This window comes from Rhamphochromis longiceps, linkage group LG4 (genome assembly GCF_057381845.1).
Source record: "Rhamphochromis longiceps isolate RC_006_pf linkage group LG4, R_longiceps_female_GT1.1, whole genome shotgun sequence".
Taxonomy (NCBI): domain Eukaryota; kingdom Metazoa; phylum Chordata; class Actinopteri; order Cichliformes; family Cichlidae; genus Rhamphochromis; species Rhamphochromis longiceps.
The window spans coordinates 21,775,571-21,798,667 of NC_140560.1; the positions used below are offsets into that span (position 1 = coordinate 21,775,571).

Sequence of the window (23,097 nt, forward strand, 5' to 3'; positions counted from 1 at the left end):
GGGAGTGGGAAGAGAAACGCAGGAAAGGGGCGGGGAGTGGGAAGAGAAACGCAGGAAAGGGGCAGGAAGTGGGAAGAGAAACGCAGGAAAGGGGCAGGGAGTGGGAAGAGAAAAGCAGGGGATGGGAAATAGAGGGGCAGGGAAGGGGCGGAGAGTGGGAAGAGAGACGCAATTCATCTCATGTAAACAATAACGTGGCGCACAGCGTGACGTGAAAAAAGTCACATACCTTTGACGTTGCCTGACGAACTCTGTATTCCTCGTCCACACGTAAACGCAAAAAAGGAGTTTTAAAAAAATCTCAGTTTTCAGTGATTCCAAACGCCGTTTACGTGTGGACGAAACAGCTGCGTTTTCAAAAGTAGGTGCGAACGTAGCGTAAAAGAGTTAGTAGTTTATTTTCTTACTACCTGTAATTTATTGCAGATTACTTGTATTTGCTTAATTGTTTACTAAATGTTTGAGGTGTGAAATAAACCGCAATGGAGCAAAATATGGGTGTGTGTGGTTGCAGGATGTGTTTGAGTGTGCGCTTGCGCGCAAGCATTTTTCTTGTAAAACAAGGGGGGCCTTGCAAAAAAAGTTTGGGAACCACTGAGTTAGGGCAACAAAAGATGCCTGGGACAGTTCAGCCATAACTTAAATCTTTTCCTGCTCATACATGCTTGGAACGATCTTGCCACTAAAGTGGGCGCGAATGGCAGGGCCCTAGAGTGCGACCAATTTGCTCGCAAATGCGACCAAATTTTTCAGTGGTGCGACTAAAAAAAAAAAAAATTTGGTCGACTGTTCAGGTAACAAAACAAATAAAAAATCTCTGCAACTCTCCGTGTGGTGAACAACAGACACACATTTTGCCCCTATCGTGGACTAAACCAATCAGAGATAGTCAGGGGCGGGACCTCTCTGATTGGCCGTGGTCCAGTTGAAAGTGCAGGTGGAAGAGAGAGGTGAGTAGTTTGAATAAAGCGATATCGATTCATTAACGGATTCCACACAAAGACGTAAACACAGAGCGGACCCGACGCATCAGAATCAGCTTTGTCTTTCTCGGCTTTCTCACCCAACGGCCCATAGACGGATACACTGTCGGAGCTTAGCGATTCTGATGACACCACGATAAAAATTACACTTCATACACTCTCTGTGTGTACTTCAAGAACAGTTTCCCATCTCAAAGCTGTTTTCTCCTTCATGTTTTTCTGTGTTTTATTCTCAGTTACTTTCACTCAAAGGCATCTGCTGTGATGTTCACAATTCTGATGAAGTCTCATGTGTATCAGTACTGATAAATGATCAGAGTTATAATATTTCTGACTGTCTGAGGCTAAAGTGAATCAAATCAGGACTTTGAGAACCGGAATCGAATGGATTATAGAAATCAGTGATGATACCCAGCCCCAGTGAGCAGCCTACGCCCGACAGAAGTGGATGTAGCTGTGGGTAATAAGAAAAGATGAAAAGAACGATTGATAACTTTTTTGTTAAGGCCTGAACCGTCTGAAATGCACTGCCCAAGTGTCCCCTCTCCCCAATGCCTTTCAGCAACAGACAGCAGCAAACAGGTCGTCAGAGGAGGCCAAGATGATGATTAAGTTTAACATTTTCTACAATATTGACAAAGCACTTTAAGCACAAGTTTGTTAGTTAATAATTTAGAAATGAATATTGTCTGTATGGACTTACCCCCCAAAGAAAGTGCACATGTAAAACTGCAGTGATAAGCGATGTGGTTGAAAAATTTGAGTGCGCCTAACTTTTGTGCCGGTACGCCTAAATTTTTTAAGTTAGGTGTACCGGTGCGCCCATGTCAAAAAGTTAGTCTAGAGCCCTGAATGGGATATCATAGCGTGGCTCAAGCACGTTCATCATAGTTTAAACCCCTTGTTTTGCACAACGGAATACGGCCTCCCGTCTGCAGCTAAACACACCAATAGCTTTTGTAATAGCTTTAGCCCGGTCGGATTGGGCAGCAAAGGGCTGCTTAAATTCCGCAAACTCCTCTGCTCCTCCACTTGGACCGCTAGCGCTGGCCATAACTATCGCTGGCCATAACTATCGCTTGACAGACCCACCACGTGCACCATACACATACTTTTTTTTCTTCTTTTTCGAATCTTCGGATCACGTGCGCGCTGAACCGTGGAGTGGGATCAGTTCGGATTACGAATAAACCGTGATCCAGTGCACCACTACTCTCTTGCTCTCTGTCCTGCCAGGCCCTCTTATTGGCCTCTGTGACCTCCTTAGTGATCAGGAGGGGGTGTAGTCTCCCCAGGACACAATAAAACATGCAATAAAATATAAGAACAAAACACTGTACATTATTAAAATATTGAAACTAAAAAAACACATGCACATGCAACACATGCAAAATAAAAACACTTAGGTGAACTTGTCCATTTCACCCCGTGACATAAACAAAGAAATTGTCTGTGTGGTAGCTGACGGGAGTAAAAGTGACTCGTGAGATAATTAACCAAGAGTTTTTGAATTGCCTTTTTTATAACGTGGCCTACCCTTTTTAGTTTTGTCAATATTGTAAATACTGAAAAGTGTTATTGTAGGTGTTGGGTCTGCACTTCAGCAGGCCCGCTAGTTCAGACTTATTCCTGTGAACAAAGCAAGACAGCTCAACCAGTTTTACTCGCTAGCAAGGGGAGGATCTCAGAGCAGCACCTCTGCCTTCAGTCTCAGACCACTCCAAAAACCCAGCTTCCCCTGCAGCCTTTTATTCTGTGACACACAGTTTATGCAAACACACATTATAAACCCCCCCCCTATGGTGCATCATAAAACTAGGGCACTGAGTGTGTGTGTGTGTGTATGCATATGCAATCGTGTGTGCGTATATGCATGTGCACGTGAGTGAGTGTTGTGTGGATGTGGGTGTTTTTGTGTGACTTCCTGCTGATCACAAAGGGTCATCTCCCCTCACCCTTTATATGGCACAGGTGCAAGCACAGGTGAGGACATAAAGGGCAAGAAGTAAAACATCCTCACTAAATAAGGACATCCAGAACCTTACATGCAATGTCTGCAGTTAAACACTATAACTAATTACCTCCCCCACCATTGAGCCCGGGGAGGAGGACAGAAACAGAAGAATGTCTTTGATCATACAGTTTAAGGCAAGGCTTACAAATTTAAGTACAATATTGGCAACATGTAACAATTTCAACCTAACAGTTGGGCTTGAATATATTTGATATAGGCCACCCAATTAAGGTAAATATTATGTTTTTAGTTGTTAGAAGAATCTGATGAGCGATATTTAATTTTTTGTTGTTTTGTTTTTCTGGTTTCCCCCTGAGGGATTGCCACCTTAACGTTGTCAGGGGCTTGCATCCCTCAGTGACTCTAAAAGCTAAACTAGCAGAAGCTTAGCCTTCAGGTGGGACACCCAAGTTGATCATGTCTTAGGATAGTGGCCTAACAAAGTGTAATCAGCTGAGACTGAAGAAGTCACTTGGATGAGAGACAAAACGTTTCTCCCACAAAACGCTACGTCCAGATGAACAGAATCAACTTTTGGAGATAGAGTTATGAACCTTTCACATGCCATGCTAGATTAGCAACATTTGTCTGCTCAAATATAAATATGCATAATAATAATTAAATTTTAAATAGACAAAAAAACCCAACAATGTAACAATGAAATTAATATTTTACCTACATCCTCAACTTGTATAACACATCTATGTCCACATGACAATTATGACCCAAGAATGTGTTTATAGTTTAAGTATCCATGTGGACTGTCTTTTATAATAGATGATGAACTCTCCACCTAAACTAACTCAGTCAGTGCCTTGTGTCTCAGATATTTCTCCAAGCAGTAGATAGCAATGGGATCTCTGTCTGCATCAAACTTATTTGCAAAAAGGTGATGCTGTTCAATCAACCACTGCAGGTCTCCAGCACCATACACACATACTGATTTGACATGGTGGCCTTTACATTCTGGGTATACTGCTTGCAGGGAACCCTCTGACCCCTCGTGCCACTGCCACTTGACCATCCGGGCAATTGCATTCATGTCCGTCATGTCGAATTTACGGTTGGGCCATGTTGAGCCAGGAACACCAGGTATTCGTTGTATTGTTGCCCACAGAAACTCATCAGGACTGTAGGTGTCTTTGGCCCACTCAATGAGGGCCTGTATTCGCTTGTCTTCGAACACACTGCGAACGTAACCTCGGTTGACCACAATATAGGCATTTCCTGATAGTATGGGCAGATTGAAGGGAGCTGGATCCTTTGTTTTTCCTATTGGCTGGGACAATTGAAAAGTTAATATGATGGTGAAGTTTTTTACAATAGCAAGGTGAATTGATTAATAGCTACATGATACAATGTAAAAAATCTCCAAATGAAGTACCTGGACTTTTCCATCAACTACTCGGTGAGCATTAGACACTCTTCCCTTCTTTCCTTGAGGCATTTCCTCTGACTCCAAACTGTTACCTCCTTTTAGTGCACGCAAAGCTTGCACAATTTCCAAGTTAGTTTTTAGAGGGAAATCCTGACCACAGAGGTTGATGAAGTATTTCCATGTTGTACTGGTATTATAGAGATCAGCCATGCAGTTAAGATCAGCCTGGACACGTGTCCAGCCAGTGTAGACCACATTCATAGCTTCGCTGACCATGAACACATTTGAGAAACAGGAAGTAATGGCTTTGATGGCAGCAAAGACTGAGGCCTGTGCTTTTTTGTCCACATGGACACAATAAATATTTTGAGGTGCGTAAATAGCTCGCAGTAGTCGCTCAAAGTTCTGCACCTATGGATAAAAATAATTTAGTTTTCTTTGTGAAATGTTTTTGCTGGAACTGTACTGTACTAATGACTTAATGGACAACAATGTTTGATATATATATATATATATATATATATATATATATATATATATATATATATATATATATATGCGTTGTTATGGGTTAACTGTCCGTTGTTATGGGTTAACTGTCCGTTGCCATGGGTTACCGGTCCGTTGCCATGGTAACCGGTCCGTTGCCATGGTAACCGGTCCGTTGCCATGGGTTACCTGACCGTTGCCATGGGTTAACTGTCCGTTGTCATGCGTTAACTGTCCGTTGCCATGCGTTTACATGTGTTGTTATGGGTTAACTGTCCGTTGCCATGCGTTTACATGCGTTGTTATGGGTTAACTGTCCGTTGCCATGCGTTTACATGCGTTGTTATGGGTTAACTGTCCGTTGCCATGCGTTTACATGCGTTGTTATGGGTTAACTGTCCGTTGCCATGCGTTTACATGCGTTGTTATGGGTTAACTGTCCGTTGCCATGGGTTATATGACCGTTGCCATGGGTTAACTGTCCGTTGCCATGCGTTAACTGTCCGTTGCCATGTGTTTACATGCGTTGTTATGGGTTAACTGTCCGTTGCCATGCGTTTACATGCGTTGTTATGGGTTAACTGTCCGTTGCCATGCGTTAACTGTCCGTTGCCATGCGTTTACATGCGTTGTTATGGGTTAACTGTCCGTTGCCATGGGTTATATGACCGTTGCCATGGGTTAACTGTCCGTTGCCATGCGTTAACTGTCCGTTGCCATGCGTTTACATGTGTTGTTATGGGTTAACTGTCCGTTGCCATGCGTTTACATGCATTGTTATGGGTTAACTGTCCGTTGCCATGCGTTTACATGCGTTGTTATGGGTTAACTGTCCGTTGCCATGCGTTTACATGCGTTGTTATGGGTTAACTGTCCGTTGCCATGGGTTAACTGTCCGTTGCCATGCGTTAACTGTCCGTTGCCATGCGTTTACATGCGTTGTTATGGGTTAACTGTCCGTTGCCATGCGTTTACATGCGTTGTTATGGGTTAACTGTCCATTGCCATGGGTTACCGGTCCGTTGCCATGGTAACCGGTCCGTTGCCATGGGTTACCGGTCCGTTGCCATGGTAACCGGTCCGTTGCCATGGGTTACCTGACCGTTGCCATGGGTTAACTGTCCGTTGCCATGCGTTAACTGTCCGTTGCCATGCGTTTACATGTGTTGTTATGGGTTAACTGTCCGTTGCCATGCGTTTACATGCGTTGTTATGGGTTAACTGTCCGTTGCCATGGGTTATATGACCGTTGCCATGGGTTAACTGTCCGTTGCCATGCGTTAACTGTCCGTTGCCATGGGTTAACTGTCCGTTGCCATGCGTTAACTGTCCGTTGCCATGCGTTTACATGCGTTGTTATGGGTTAACTGTCCGTTGCCATGCGTTTACATGCGTTGTTATGGGTTAACTGTCCGTTGCCATGCGTTTACATGCGTTGTTATGGGTTAACTGTCCGTTGCCATGGGTTACCGGTCCGTTGCCATGGTAACCGGTCCGTTGCCATGGGTTACCGGTCCGTTGCCATGGTAACCGGTCCGTTGCCATGGTAACCGGTCCGTTGCCATGGGTTACCTGACCGTTGCCATGGGTTAACTGTCCGTTGCCATGCGTTAACTGTCCGTTGCCATGCGTTTACATGCGTTGTTATGGGTTAACTGTCCGTTGCCATGCGTTAACTGTCCGTTGCCATGCGTTTACATGCGTTGTTATGGGTTAACTGTCCGTTGCCATGGGTTATATGACCGTTGCCATGGGTTAACTGTCCGTTGCCATGCGTTAACTGTCCGTTGCCATGCGTTTACATGTGTTGTTATGGGTTAACTGTCCGTTGCCATGCGTTTACATGCGTTGTTATGGGTTAACTGTCCGTTGCCATGCGTTTACATGCGTTGTTATGGGTTAGCTGTCCGTTGCCATGCGTTTACATGCGTTGTTATGGGTTAGCTGTCCGTTGCCATGCGTTTACATGCGTTGTTATGGGTTAGCTGTCCGTTGCCATGCGTTTACATGCGTTGTTATGGGTTAGCTGTCCGTTGCCATGCGTTTACATGCGTTGTTATGGGTTAACTGTCCGTTGCCATGGGTTATATGACCGTTGCCATGGGTTAACTGTCCGTTGCCATGCGTTAACTGTCCGTTGCCATGCGTTTACATGCGTTGTTATGGGTTAACTGTCCGTTGCCATGCGTTTACATGCGTTGTTATGGGTTAACTGTCCGTTGCCATGCGTTTACATGTGTTGTTATGGGTTAACTGTCCGTTGCCATGGGTTACCGGTCCGTTGCCATGGTAACCGGTCCGTTGCCATGGGTTACCGGTCCGTTGCCATGGTAACCGGTCCGTTGCCATGGTAACCGGTCCGTTGCCATGGGTTACCTGACCGTTGCCATGGGTTAACTGTCCGTTGCCATGCGTTAACTGTCCATTGCCATGCGTTTACATGCGTTGTTATGGGTTAACTGTCCGTTGCCATGGGTTATATGACCGTTGCCATGGGTTAACTGTCCATTGCCATGCGTTAACTGTCCGTTGCCATGCGTTTACATGTGTTGTTATGGGTTAACTGTCCGTTGCCATGCGTTTACATGCATTGTTATGGGTTAACTGTCCGTTGCCATGCGTTTACATGCGTTGTTATGGGTTAACTGTCCGTTGCCATGCGTTTACATGCGTTGTTATGGGTTAGCTGTCCGTTGCCATGGGTTAACTGTCCGTTGCCATGCGTTAACTGTCCGTTGCCATGCGTTTACATGCGTTGTTATGGGTTAACTGTCCATTGCCATGGGTTATATGACCGTTGCCATGGGTTAACTGTCCGTTGCCATGCGTTTACATACGTTGTTATGGGTTAACTGTCCGTTGCCATGGTAACCGGTCCGTTGCCATGGTAACCGGTCCGTTGCCATGGGTTACCGGTCCGTTGCCATGGTAACCGGTCCGTTGCCATGGGTTACCTGACCGTTGCCATGGGTTAACTGTCCGTTGTCATGCGTTAACTGTCCGTTGCCATGCGTTTACATGTGTTGTTATGGGTTAACTGTCCGTTGCCATGCGTTTACATGCGTTGTTATGGGTTAACTGTCCGTTGCCATGGGTTACCGGTCCGTTGCCATGGTAACCGGTCCGTTGCCATGGGTTACCGGTCCGTTGCCATGGTAACCGGTCCGTTGCCATGGGTTACCTGACCGTTGCCATGGGTTAACTGTCCGTTGCCATGCGTTAACTGTCCGTTGCCATGCGTTTACATGTGTTGCCATGGGTTAACTGTCCGTTGCCATGCGTTTACATGCGTTGTTATGGGTTAACTGTCCGTTGCCATGCGTTTACATGCGTTGTTATGGGTTAACTGTCCGTTGCCATGCGTTTACATGCGTTGTTATGGGTTAACTGTCCGTTGCCATGGGTTAACTGTCCGTTGCCATGCGTTAACTGTCCATTGCCATGCGTTTACATGCGTTGTTATGGGTTAACTGTCCGTTGCCATGCGTTTACATGCGTTGTTATGGGTTAACTGTCCGTTGCCATGCGTTTACATGCGTTGTTATGGGTTAACTGTCCGTTGCCATGGGTTATATGACCGTTGCCATGGGTTAACTGTCCGTTGCCATGCGTTAACTGTCCGTTGCCATGTGTTTACATGCGTTGTTATGGGTTAACTGTCCGTTGCCATGCGTTTACATGCGTTGTTATGGGTTAACTGTCCGTTGCCATGCGTTTACATGCGTTGTTATGGGTTAACTGTCCGTTGCCATGCGTTTACATGCGTTGTTATGGGTTAACTGTCCGTTGCCATGCGTTTACATACGTTGTTATGGGTTAACTGTCCGTTGCCATGCGTTTACATGTGTTGTTATGGGTTAACTGTCCGTTGTTATGGGTTAACTGTCCGTTGCCATGGTAACCGGTCCGTTGCCATGGTAACCGGTCCGTTGCCATGGGTAACCGGTCCGTTGCCATGGTAACCGGTCCGTTGCCATGGTAACCGGTCCGTTGCCATGGGTTACCTGACCGTTGCCATGGGTTAACTGTCCGTTGCCATGCGTTAACTGTCCGTTGCCATGCGTTTACATGTGTTGTTATGGGTTAACTGTCCGTTGCCATGCGTTTACATGCGTTGTTATGGGTTAACTGTCCGTTGCCATGCGTTTACATGCGTTGTTATGGGTTAACTGTCCGTTGCCATGCGTTTACATGCGTTGTTATGGGTTAACTGTCCGTTGCCATGCGTTTACATGCGTTGTTATGGGTTAACTGTCCGTTGCCATGGGTTATATGACCGTTGCCATGGGTTAACTGTCCGTTGCCATGCGTTTACATACGTTGTTATGGGTTAACTGTCCGTTGCCATGCGTTTACATGTGTTGTTATGGGTTAACTGTCCGTTGCCATGGGTTACCGGTCCGTTGCCATGGTAACCGGTCCGTTGCCATGGGTTACCGGTCCGTTGCCATGGTAACCGGTCCGTTGCCATGGGTTACCTGACCGTTGCCATGGGTTAACTGTCCGTTGCCATGCGTTAACTGTCCGTTGCCATGCGTTTACATGTGTTGCCATGGGTTAACTGTCCGTTGCCATGCGTTTACATGCGTTGTTATGGGTTAACTGTCCGTTGCCATGCGTTTACATGCGTTGTTATGGGTTAACTGTCCGTTGCCATGCGTTTACATGCGTTGTTATGGGTTAACTGTCCGTTGCCATGGGTTAACTGTCCGTTGCCATGCGTTAACTGTCCATTGCCATGCGTTTACATGCGTTGTTATGGGTTAACTGTCCGTTGCCATGCGTTTACATGCGTTGTTATGGGTTAACTGTCCGTTGCCATGCGTTTACATGCGTTGTTATGGGTTAACTGTCCGTTGCCATGGGTTATATGACCGTTGCCATGGGTTAACTGTCCGTTGCCATGCGTTAACTGTCCGTTGCCATGTGTTTACATGCGTTGTTATGGGTTAACTGTCCGTTGCCATGGGTTATATGACCGTTGCCATGGGTTAACTGTCCGTTGCCATGCGTTTACATACGTTGTTATGGGTTAACTGTCCGTTGCCATGCGTTTACATGTGTTGTTATGGGTTAACTGTCCGTTGCCATGGGTTACCGGTCCGTTGCCATGGTAACCGGTCCGTTGCCATGGGTTACCGGTCCGTTGCCATGGTAACCGGTCCGTTGCCATGGGTTACCTGACCGTTGCCATGGGTTAACTGTCCGTTGCCATGCGTTAACTGTCCGTTGCCATGCGTTTACATGTGTTGTTATGGGTTAACTGTCCGTTGCCATGCGTTTACATGCGTTGTTATGGGTTAACTGTCCGTTGCCATGCGTTTACATGCGTTGTTATGGGTTAACTGTCCGTTGCCATGGGTTAACTGTCCGTTGCCATGCGTTAACTGTCCATTGCCATGCGTTTACATGCGTTGTTATGGGTTAACTGTCCGTTGCCATGCGTTTACATGCGTTGTTATGGGTTAACTGTCCGTTGCCATGGGTTACCTGACCGTTGCCATGGGTTAACTGTCCGTTGCCATGCGTTAACTGTCCGTTGCCATGCGTTTACATGCGTTGTTATGGGTTAACTGTCCGTTGCCATGCGTTTACATGCGTTGTTATGGGTTAACTGTCCGTTGCCATGCGTTTACATGCGTTGTTATGGGTTAACTGTCCGTTGCCATGGGTTATATGACCGTTGCCATGGGTTAACTGTCCGTTGCCATGCGTTTACATACGTTGTTATGGGTTAACTGTCCGTTGCCATGCGTTTACATGCGTTGTTATGGGTTAACTGTCCGTTGCCATGGGTTACCGGTCCGTTGCCATGGGTTAATTGTCCGTTGCCATGGGTTACCGGTCCGTTGCCATGGTAACCGGTCCGTTGCCATGGTAACCGGTCCGTTGCCATGAGTTACCTGACCGTTGCCATGGGTTAACTGTCCGTTGCCATGGGTTATATGACCGTTGCCATGGGTTAACTGTCCGTTGCCATGCGTTAACTGTCCGTTGCCATGCGTTTACATGCGTTGTTATGGGTTAACTGTCCGTTGCCATGCGTTTACATGCGTTGTTATGGGTTAACTGTCCGTTGCCATGCGTTTACATGCGTTGTTATGGGTTAACTGTCCGTTGCCATGCGTTTACATGCGTTGTTATGGGTTAACTGTCCGTTGCCATGGGTTATATGACCGTTGCCATGGGTTAACTGTCCGTTGCCATGGGTTATATGACCGTTGCCATGGGTTAACTGTCCGTTGCCATGCGTTTACATACGTTGTTATGGGTTAACTGTCCGTTGCCATGCGTTTACATGTGTTGTTATGGGTTAACTGTCCGTTGCCATGGGTTACCGGTCCGTTGCCATGGTAACCGGTCCGTTGCCATGGGTTACCGGTCCGTTGCCATGGTAACCGGTCCGTTGCCATGGGTTACCTGACCGTTGCCATGGGTTAACTGTCCGTTGCCATGCGTTAACTGTCCGTTGCCATGCGTTTACATGTGTTGTTATGGGTTAACTGTCCGTTGCCATGCGTTTACATGCGTTGTTATGGGTTAACTGTCCGTTGCCATGCGTTTACATGCGTTGTTATGGGTTAACTGTCCGTTGCCATGGGTTAACTGTCCGTTGCCATGCGTTAACTGTCCATTGCCAAGCGTTTACATGCGTTGTTATGGGTTAACTGTCCGTTGCCATGCGTTTACATGCGTTGTTATGGGTTAACTGTCCGTTGCCATGGGTTACCTGACCGTTGCCATGGGTTAACTGTCCGTTGCCATGCGTTAACTGTCCGTTGCCATGCGTTTACATGTGTTGTTATGGGTTAACTGTCCGTTGCCATGCGTTTACATGCGTTGTTATGGGTTAACTGTCCGTTGCCATGCGTTTACATGCGTTGTTATGGGTTAACTGTCCGTTGCCATGCGTTTACATGCGTTGTTATGGGTTAACTGTCCGTTGCCATGCGTTTACATGCGTTGTTATGGGTTAACTGTCCGTTGCCATGGGTTATATGACCGTTGCCATGGGTTAACTGTCCGTTGCCATGCGTTTACATACGTTGTTATGGGTTAACTGTCCGTTGCCATGCGTTTACATGTGTTGTTATGGGTTAACTGTCCGTTGCCATGGGTTACCGGTCCGTTGCCATGGTAACCGGTCCGTTGCCATGGGTTACCGGTCCGTTGCCATGGGTTACCTGACCGTTGCCATGGGTTAACTGTCCGTTGCCATGCGTTAACTGTCCGTTGCCATGCGTTTACATGTGTTGCCATGGGTTAACTGTCCGTTGCCATGCGTTTACATGCGTTGTTATGGGTTAACTGTCCGTTGCCATGCGTTTACATGCGTTGTTATGGGTTAACTGTCCGTTGCCATGCGTTTACATGCGTTGTTATGGGTTAACTGTCCGTTGCCATGGGTTAACTGTCCGTTGCCATGCGTTAACTGTCCATTGCCATGCGTTTACATGCGTTGTTATGGGTTAACTGTCCGTTGCCATGCGTTTACATGCGTTGTTATGGGTTAACTGTCCGTTGCCATGCGTTTACATGCGTTGTTATGGGTTAACTGTCCGTTGCCATGGGTTATATGACCGTTGCCATTGGTTAACTGTCCGTTGCCATGCGTTAACTGTCCGTTGCCATGTGTTTACATGCGTTGTTATGGGTTAACTGTCCGTTGCCATGCGTTTACATGCGTTGTTATGGGTTAACTGTCCGTTGCCATGCGTTTACATGCGTTGTTATGGGTTAACTGTCCGTTGCCATGGGTTATATGACCGTTGCCATGGGTTAACTGTCCGTTGCCATGCGTTTACATACGTTGTTATGGGTTAACTGTCCGTTGCCATGCGTTTACATGTGTTGTTATGGGTTAACTGTCCGTTGCCATGGGTTACCGGTCCGTTGCCATGGTAACCGGTCCGTTGCCATGGGTTACCGGTCCGTTGCCATGGTAACCGGTCCGTTGCCATGGGTTACCTGACCGTTGCCATGGGTTAACTGTCCGTTGCCATGCGTTAACTGTCCGTTGCCATGCGTTTACATGTGTTGTTATGGGTTAACTGTCCGTTGCCATGCGTTTACATGCGTTGTTATGGGTTAACTGTCCGTTGCCATGCGTTTACATGCGTTGTTATGGGTTAACTGTCCGTTGCCATGGGTTAACTGTCCGTTGCCATGCGTTAACTGTCCATTGCCATGCGTTTACATGCGTTGTTATGGGTTAACTGTCCGTTGCCATGCGTTTACATGCGTTGTTATGGGTTAACTGTCCGTTGCCATGGGTTACCTGACCGTTGCCATGGGTTAACTGTCCGTTGCCATGCGTTAACTGTCCGTTGCCATGCGTTTACATGCGTTGTTATGGGTTAACTGTCCGTTGCCATGCGTTTACATGCGTTGTTATGGGTTAACTGTCCGTTGCCATGCGTTTACATGCGTTGTTATGGGTTAACTGTCCGTTGCCATGGGTTATATGACCGTTGCCATGGGTTAACTGTCCGTTGCCATGCGTTTACATACGTTGTTATGGGTTAACTGTCCGTTGCCATGCGTTTACATGCGTTGTTATGGGTTAACTGTCCGTTGCCATGGGTTACCGGTCCGTTGCCATGGGTTAATTGTCCGTTGCCATGGGTTACCGGTCCGTTGCCATGGTAACCGGTCCGTTGCCATGGTAACCGGTCCGTTGCCATGAGTTACCTGACCGTTGCCATGGGTTAACTGTCCGTTGCCATGGGTTATATGACCGTTGCCATGGGTTAACTGTCCGTTGCCATGCGTTAACTGTCCGTTGCCATGCGTTTACATGCGTTGTTATGGGTTAACTGTCCGTTGCCATGCGTTTACATGCGTTGTTATGGGTTAACTGTCCGTTGCCATGCGTTTACATGCGTTGTTATGGGTTAACTGTCCGTTGCCATGGGTTATATGACCGTTGCCATGGGTTAACTGTCCGTTGCCATGGGTTATATGACCGTTGCCATGGGTTAACTGTCCGTTGCCATGCGTTTACATACGTTGTTATGGGTTAACTGTCCGTTGCCATGCGTTTACATGTGTTGTTATGGGTTAACTGTCCGTTGCCATGGGTTACCGGTCCGTTGCCATGGTAACCGGTCCGTTGCCATGGGTTACCGGTCCGTTGCCATGGTAACCGGTCCGTTGCCATGGGTTACCTGACCGTTGCCATGGGTTAACTGTCCGTTGCCATGCGTTAACTGTCCGTTGCCATGCGTTTACATGTGTTGTTATGGGTTAACTGTCCGTTGCCATGCGTTTACATGCGTTGTTATGGGTTAACTGTCCGTTGCCATGCGTTTACATGCGTTGTTATGGGTTAACTGTCCGTTGCCATGGGTTAACTGTCCGTTGCCATGCGTTAACTGTCCATTGCCATGCGTTTACATGCGTTGTTATGGGTTAACTGTCCGTTGCCATGCGTTTACATGCGTTGTTATGGGTTAACTGTCCGTTGCCATGCGTTTACATGCGTTGTTATGGGTTAACTGTCCGTTGCCATGGGTTATATGACCGTTGCCATGGGTTAACTGTCCGTTGCCATGCGTTTACATACGTTGTTATGGGTTAACTGTCCGTTGCCATGCGTTAACTGTCCGTTGCCATGCGTTTACATGCGTTGTTATGGGTTAACTGTCCGTTGCCATGCGTTAACTGTCCGTTGCCATGCGTTTACATGCGTTGTTATGGGTTAACTGTCCGTTGCCATGGGTTATATGACCGTTGCCATGGGTTAACTGTCCGTTGCCATGCGTTAACTGTCCGTTGCCATGCGTTTACATGTGTTGTTATGGGTTAACTGTCCGTTGCCATGCGTTTACATGCGTTGTTATGGGTTAACTGTCCGTTGCCATGCGTTTACATGCGTTGTTATGGGTTAACTGTCCGTTGCCATGGGTTAACTGTCCGTTGCCATGCGTTAACTGTCCGTTGCCATGCGTTTACATGCGTTGTTATGGGTTAACTGTCCGTTGCCATGCGTTTACATGCGTTGTTATGGGTTAACTGTCCATTGCCATGGGTTACCGGTCCGTTGCCATGGTAACCGGTCCGTTGCCATGGGTTACCGGTCCGTTGCCATGGTAACCGGTCCGTTGCCATGGGTTACCTGACCGTTGCCATGGGTTAACTGTCCGTTGCCATGCGTTAACTGTCCGTTGCCATGCGTTTACATGTGTTGTTATGGGTTAACTGTCCGTTGCCATGCGTTTACATGCGTTGTTATGGGTTAACTGTCCGTTGCCATGCGTTTACATGCGTTGTTATGGGTTAACTGTCCGTTGCCATGCGTTTACATGCGTTGTTATGGGTTAACTGTCCGTTGCCATGCGTTTACATGCGTTGTTATGGGTTAACTGTCCGTTGCCATGCGTTTACATGCGTTGTTATGGGTTAACTGTCCGTTGCCATGGGTTATATGACCGTTGCCATGGGTTAACTGTCCGTTGCCATGCGTTAACTGTCCGTTGCCATGTGTTTACATGCGTTGTTATGGGTTAACTGTCCGTTGCCATGCGTTTACATGCGTTGTTATGGGTTAACTGTCCGTTGCCATGGGTTATATGACCGTTGCCATGGGTTAACTGTCCGTTGCCATGCGTTAACTGTCCGTTGCCATGCGTTTACATGTGTTGTTATGGGTTAACTGTCCGTTGCCATGCGTTTACATGCGTTGTTATGGGTTAACTGTCCGTTGCCATGCGTTTACATGCGTTGTTATGGGTTAACTGTCCGTTGCCATGGGTTAACTGTCCGTTGCCATGCGTTAACTGTCCGTTGCCATGCGTTTACATGCGTTGTTATGGGTTAACTGTCCGTTGCCATGCGTTTACATGCGTTGTTATGGGTTAACTGTCCATTGCCATGGGTTACCGGTCCGTTGCCATGGTAACCGGTCCGTTGCCATGGGTTACCGGTCCGTTGCCATGGTAACCGGTCCGTTGCCATGGGTTACCTGACCGTTGCCATGGGTTAACTGTCCGTTGCCATGCGTTTACATGTGTTGTTATGGGTTAACTGTCCGTTGCCATGCGTTTACATGCGTTGTTATGGGTCAACTGTCCGTTGCCATGCGTTTACATGCGTTGTTATGGGTTAACTGTCCGTTGCCATGGGTTATATGACCGTTGCCATGCGTTAACTGTCCGTTGCCATGCGTTAACTGTCCGTTGCCATGTGTTTACATGCGTTGTTATGGGTTAACTGTCCGTTGCCATGCGTTTACATGCGTTGTTATGGGTTAACTGTCCGTTGCCATGCGTTTACATGCGTTGTTATGGGTTAACTGTCCGTTGCCATGGGTTATATGACCGTTGCCATGGGTTAACTGTCCGTTGCCATGCGTTTACATACGTTGTTATGGGTTAACTGTCCGTTGCCATGCGTTTACATGCGTTGTTATGGGTTAACTGTCCGTTGCCATGCGTTAACTGTCCGTTGCCATGCGTTTACATGTGTTGTTATGGGTTAACTGTCCGTTGCCATGGGTTATCTGTCCGTTGCCATGCGTTTACATGCGTTGTTATGGGTTAACTGTCCGTTGCCATGGGTTATATGACCGTTGCCATGGGTTAACTGTCCGTTGCCATGCGTTTACATGCGTTGTTATGGGTTAACTGTCCGTTGCCATGCGTTTACATGCGTTGTTATGGGTTAACTGTCCGTTGCCATGCGTTTACATGCGTTGTTATGGGTTAACTGTCCGTTGCCATGCGTTTACATGCGTTGTTATGGGTTAACTGTCCGTTGCCATGCGTTAACTGTCCGTTGCCATGCGTTTACATGCGTTGTTATGGGTTAACTGTCCGTTGCCATGGGTTATCTGTCCGTTGCCATGCGTTTACATGCGTTGTTATGGGTTAACTGTCCGTTGCCATGCGTTTACATGCGTTGTTATGGGTTAACTGTCCGTTGCCATGCGTTTACATGCGTTGTTATGGGTTAACTGTCCGTTGCCATGCGTTTACATGCGTTGTTATGGGTTAACTGTCCGTTGCCATGCGTTTACATGCGTTGTTATGGGTTAACTGTCCGTTGCCATGCGTTTACATGCGTTGTTATGGGTTAACTGTCCGTTGCCATGCGTTTACATGCGTTGTTATGGGTTAACTGTCCGTTGCCATGGGTTATATGACCGTTGCCATGGGTTAACTGTCCGTTGCCATGCGTTAACTGTCCGTTGCCATGTGTTTACATGCGTTGTTATGGGTTAACTGTCCGTTGCCATGCGTTTACATGCGTTGTTATGGGTTAACTGTCCGTTGCCATGGGTTATATGACCGTTGCCATGGGTTAACTGTCCGTTGCCATGCGTTAACTGTCCGTTGCCATGCGTTTACATGTGTTGTTATGGGTTAACTGTCCGTTGCCATGCGTTTACATGCGTTGTTATGGGTTAACTGTCCGTTGCCATGCGTTTACATGCGTTGTTATGGGTTAACTGTCCGTTGCCATGGGTTAACTGTCCGTTGCCATGCGTTAACTGTCCGTTGCCATGCGTTTACATGCGTTGTTATGGGTTAACTGTCCGTTGCCATGCGTTTACATGCGTTGTTATGGGTTAACTGTCCATTGCCATGGGTTACCGGTCCGTTGCCATGGTAACCGGTCCGTTGCCATGGGTTACCGGTCCGTTGCCATGGTAACCGGTCCGTTGCCATGGGTTACCTGACCGTTGCCATGGGTTAACTGTCCGTTGCCATGCGTTAACTGTCCGTTGCCATGCGTTTACATGTGTTGTTATGGGTTAACTGTCCGTTGCCATGCGTTTACATGCGTTGTTATGGGTTAACTGTCCGTTGCCATGCGTTTACATGCGTTGTTATGGGTTAACTGTCCGTTGCCATGCGTTTACATGCGTTGTTATGGGTTAACTGTCCGTTGCCATGCGTTTACATGCGTTGTTATGGGTCAACTGTCCGTTGCCATGCGTTTACATGCGTTGTTATGGGTTAACTGTCCGTTGCCATGGGTTATATGACCGTTGCCATGCGTTAACTGTCCGTTGCCATGCGTTAACTGTCCGTTGCCATGTGTTTACATGCGTTGTTATGGGTTAACTGTCCGTTGCCATGCGTTTACATGCGTTGTTATGGGTTAACTGTCCGTTGCCATGCGTTTACATGCGTTATTATGGGTTAACTGTCCGTTGCCATGGGTTATATGACCGTTGCCATGGGTTAACTGTCCGTTGCCATGCGTTTACATACGTTGTTATGGGTTAACTGTCCGTTGCCATGCGTTTACATGCGTTGTTATGGGTTAACTGTCCGTTGCCATGCGTTAACTGTCCGTTGCCATGCGTTTACATGCGTTGTTATGGGTTAACTGTCCGTTGCCATGGGTTATCTGTCCGTTGCCATGCGTTTACATGCGTTGTTATGGGTTAACTGTCCGTTGCCATGGGTTATATGACCGTTGCCATGGGTTAACTGTCCGTTGCCATGCGTTTACATGCGTTGTTATGGGTTAACTGTCCGTTGCCATGCGTTTACATGCGTTGTTATGGGTTAACTGTCCGTTGCCATGCGTTAACTGTCCGTTGCCATGCGTTTACATGTGTTGTTATGGGTTAACTGTCCGTTGCCATGGGTTATCTGTCCGTTGCCATGCGTTTACATGCGTTGTTATGGGTTAACTGTCCGTTGCCATGCGTTTACATGCGTTGTTATGGGTTAACTGTCCGTTGCCATGCGTTTACATGCGTTGTTATGGGTTAACTGTCCGTTGCCATGCGTTTACATGCGTTGTTATGGGTTAACTGTCCGTTGCCATGCGTTTACATGCGTTGTTATGGGTTAACTGTCCGTTGCCATGCGTTTACATGCGTTGTTATGGGTTAACTGTCCGTTGCCATGCGTTTACATGCGTTGTTATGGGTTAACTGTCCGTTGCCATGGGTTATATGACCGTTGCCATGGGTTAACTGTCCGTTGCCATGCGTTAACTGTCCGTTGCCATGTGTTTACATGCGTTGTTATGGGTTAACTGTCCGTTGCCATGCGTTTACATGCGTTGTTATGGGTTAACTGTCCGTTGCCATGGGTTATATGACCGTTGCCATGGGTTAACTGTCCGTTGCCATGCGTTAACTGTCCGTTGCCATGCGTTTACATGTGTTGTTATGGGTTAACTGTCCGTTGCCATGCGTTTACATGCGTTGTTATGGGTTAACTGTCCGTTGCCATGCGTTTACATGCGTTGTTATGGGTTAACTGTCCGTTGCCATGGGTTAACTGTCCGTTGCCATGCGTTAACTGTCCGTTGCCATGCGTTTACATGCGTTGTTATGGGTTAACTGTCCGTTGCCATGCGTTTACATGCGTTGTTATGGGTTAACTGTCCATTGCCATGGGTTACCGGTCCGTTGCCATGGTAACCGGTCCGTTGCCATGGGTTACCGGTCCGTTGCCATGGTAACCGGTCCGTTGCCATGGGTTACCTGACCGTTGCCATGGGTTAACTGTCCGTTGCCATGCGTTAACTGTCCGTTGCCATGCGTTTACATGTGTTGTTATGGGTTAACTGTCCGTTGCCATGCGTTTACATGCGTTGTTATGGGTTAACTGTCCGTTGCCATGCGTTTACATGCGTTGTTATGGGTTAACTGTCCGTTGCCATGCGTTTACATGCGTTGTTATGGGTTAACTGTCCGTTGCCATGCGTTTACATGCGTTGTTATGGGTTAACTGTCCGTTGCCATGCGTTTACATGCGTTGTTATGGGTTAACTGTCCGTTGCCATGGGTTATATGACCGTTGCCATGGGTTAACTGTCCGTTGCCATGCGTTAACTGTCCGTTGCCATGTGTTTACATGCGTTGTTATGGGTTAACTGTCCGTTGCCATGCGTTTACATGCGTTGTTATGGGTTAACTGTCCGTTGCCATGGGTTATATGACCGTTGCCATGGGTTAACTGTCCGTTGCCATGCGTTAACTGTCCGTTGCCATGCGTTTACATGTGTTGTTATGGGTTAACTGTCCGTTGCCATGCGTTTACATGCGTTGTTATGGGTTAACTGTCCGTTGCCATGCGTTTACATGCGTTGTTATGGGTTAACTGTCCGTTGCCATGGGTTAACTGTCCGTTGCCATGCGTTAACTGTCCGTTGCCATGCGTTTACATGCGTTGTTATGGGTTAACTGTCCGTTGCCATGCGTTTACATGCGTTGTTATGGGTTAACTGTCCATTGCCATGGGTTACCGGTCCGTTGCCATGGTAACCGGTCCGTTGCCATGGGTTACCGGTCCGTTGCCATGGTAACCGGTCCGTTGCCATGGGTTACCTGACCGTTGCCATGGGTTAACTGTCCGTTGCCATGCGTTAACTGTCCGTTGCCATGCGTTTACATGTGTTGTTATGGGTTAACTGTCCGTTGCCATGCGTTTACATGCGTTGTTATGGGTTAACTGTCCGTTGCCATGCGTTTACATGCGTTGTTATGGGTTAACTGTCCGTTGCCATGGGTTACCGGTCCGTTGCCATGGTAACCGGTCCGTTGCCATGGTAAGCGATCCGTTGCCATGGTAACCGGTCCGTTGCCATGGGTTACCTGACCGTTGCCATGGGTTAACTGTCCGTTGCCATGCGTTAACTGTCCGTTGCCATGCGTTTACATGCGTTGTTATGGGTTAACTGTCCGTTGCCATGCGTTAACTGTCCGTTGCCATGCGTTTACATGCGTTGTTATGGGTTAACTGTCCGTTGCCATGCGTTAACTGTCCGTTGCCATGCGTTTACATGTGTTGTTATGGGTTAACTGTCCGTTGCCATGGGTTATATGACCGTTGCCATGGGTTAACTGTCCGTTGCCATGCGTTAACTGTCCGTTGCCATGGGTTAACTGTCCGTTGCCATACGTTTACATGTGTTGTTATGGGTTAACTGTCCGTTGCCATGCGTTTACATGTGTTGTTATGGGTTAACTGTCCGTTGCCATGCGTTTACATGCGTTGTTATGGGTTAACTGTCCGTTGCCATGCGTTTACATGCGTTGTTATGGGTTAACTGTCCGTTGCCATGGGTTATATGACCGTTGCCATGGGTTAACTGTCCGTTGCCATGCGTTAACTGTCCGTTGCCATGCGTTTACATGCGTTGTTATGGGTTAACTGTCCATTGCCATGGGTTACCGGTCCGTTGCCATGGTAACCGGTCCGTTGCCATGGGTTACCGGTCCGTTGCCATGGTAACCGGTCCGTTGCCATGGGTTAACTGTCCGTTGCCATGCGTTAACTGTCCGTTGCCATGCGTTTACATGTGTTGTTATGGGTTAACTGTCCGTTGCCATGGGTTATCTGTCCGTTGCCATGCGTTTACATGTGTTGTTATGGGTTAACTGTCCGTTGCCATGGGTTATCTGTCCGTTGCCATGCGTTTACATGCGTTGTTATGGGTTAACTGTCCGTTGCCATGGGTTATATGACCGTTGCCATGGGTTAACTGTCCGTTGCCATGCGTTTACATACGTTGTTATGGGTTAACTGTCCGTTGCCATGCGTTTACATGCGTTGTTATGGGTTAACTGTCCGTTGCCATGCGTTAACTGTCCGTTGCCATGCGTTTACATGTGTTGTTATGGGTCAACTGTCCGTTGCCATGGGTTATCTGTCCGTTGCCATGCGTTTACATGCGTTGTTATGGGTTAACTGTCCGTTGCCATGCGTTTACATGCGTTGTTATGGGTTAACTGTCCGTTGCCATGCGTTTACATGCGTTGTTATGGGTTAACTGTCCGTTGCCATGCGTTTACATGCGTTGTTATGGGTTAACTGTCCGTTGCCATGCGTTTACATGCGTTGTTATGGGTTAACTGTCCGTTGCCATGCGTTTACATGCGTTGTTATGGGTTAACTGTCCGTTGCCATGGGTTATATGACCGTTGCCATGGGTTAACTGTCCGTTGCCATGCGTTAACTGTCCGTTGCCATGTGTTTACATGCGTTGTTATGGGTTAACTGTCCGTTGCCATGCGTTTACATGCGTTGTTATGGGTTAACTGTCCGTTGCCATGGGTTATATGACCGTTGCCATGGGTTAACTGTCCGTTGCCATGCGTTAACTGTCCGTTGCCATGCGTTTACATGTGTTGTTATGGGTTAACTGTCCGTTGCCATGCGTTTACATGCGTTGTTATGGGTTAACTGTCCGTTGCCATGGGTTAACTGTCCGTTGCCATGCGTTAACTGTCCGTTGCCATGCGTTTACATGCGTTGTTATGGGTTAACTGTCCGTTGCCATGCGTTTACATGCGTTGTTATGGGTTAACTGTCCATTGCCATGGGTTACCGGTCCGTTGCCATGGTAACCGGTCCGTTGCCATGGGTTACCTGACCGTTGCCATGGGTTAACTGTCCGTTGCCATGCGTTAACTGTCCGTTGCCATGCGTTTACATGTGTTGTTATGGGTTAACTGTCCGTTGCCATGCGTTTACATGCGTTGTTATGGGTTAACTGTCCGTTGCCATGCGTTTACATGCGTTGTTATGGGTTAACTGTCCGTTGCCATGGGTTACCGGTCCGTTGCCATGGTAACCGGTCCGTTGCCATGGGTTACCTGACCGTTGCCATGGGTTAACTGTCCGTTGCCATGCGTTAACTGTCCGTTGCCATGCGTTTACATGCGTTGTTATGGGTTAACTGTCCGTTGCCATGCGTTAACTGTCCGTTGCCATGCGTTTACATGTGTTGTTATGGGTTAACTGTCCGTTGCCATGGGTTATATGACCGTTGCCATGGGTTAACTGTCCGTTGCCATGCGTTAACTGTCCGTTGCCATGGGTTAACTGTCCGTTGCCATACGTTTACATGTGTTGTTATGGGTTAACTGTCCGTTGCCATGCGTTTACATGCGTTGTTATGGGTTAACTGTCCGTTGCCATGCGTTTACATGCGTTGTTATGGGTTAACTGTCCGTTGCCATGCGTTTACATGCGTTGTTATGGGTTAACTGTCCGTTGCCATGGGTTATATGACCGTTGCCATGGGTTAACTGTCCGTTGCCATGCGTTAACTGTCCGTTGCCATGCGTTTACATGCGTTGTTATGGGTTAACTGTCCATTGCCATGGGTTACCGGTCCGTTGCCATGGTAACCGGTCCGTTGCCATGGGTTACCGGTCCGTTGCCATGGTAACCGGTCCGTTGCCATGGGTTACCTGACCGTTGCCATGGGTTAACTGTCCGTTGCCATGCGTTAACTGTCCGTTGCCATGCGTTTACATG

General features: G+C 47.6%; 1 protein-coding gene across 1 annotated transcript in view; it reads right to left on the bottom strand.

Moving 5' to 3' along the window:
- Positions 1-3,790: 3,790 nt before the first annotated feature.
- Positions 3,791-23,097, bottom strand: part of LOC146671540 (beta-1,3-galactosyl-O-glycosyl-glycoprotein beta-1,6-N-acetylglucosaminyltransferase-like) — a 30,872-nt gene continuing 11,565 nt past the window's right edge. The window contains exons 3-4 of the mRNA XM_085403785.1: positions 4,382-4,786; positions 3,791-4,276 (exon numbers count right to left, since the gene is read on the bottom strand). Of these exons, the coding sequence (XP_085259911.1) occupies positions 3,791-4,276; positions 4,382-4,786 (891 nt within the window). The remainder of the gene's footprint in view (positions 4,277-4,381; positions 4,787-23,097) is intronic.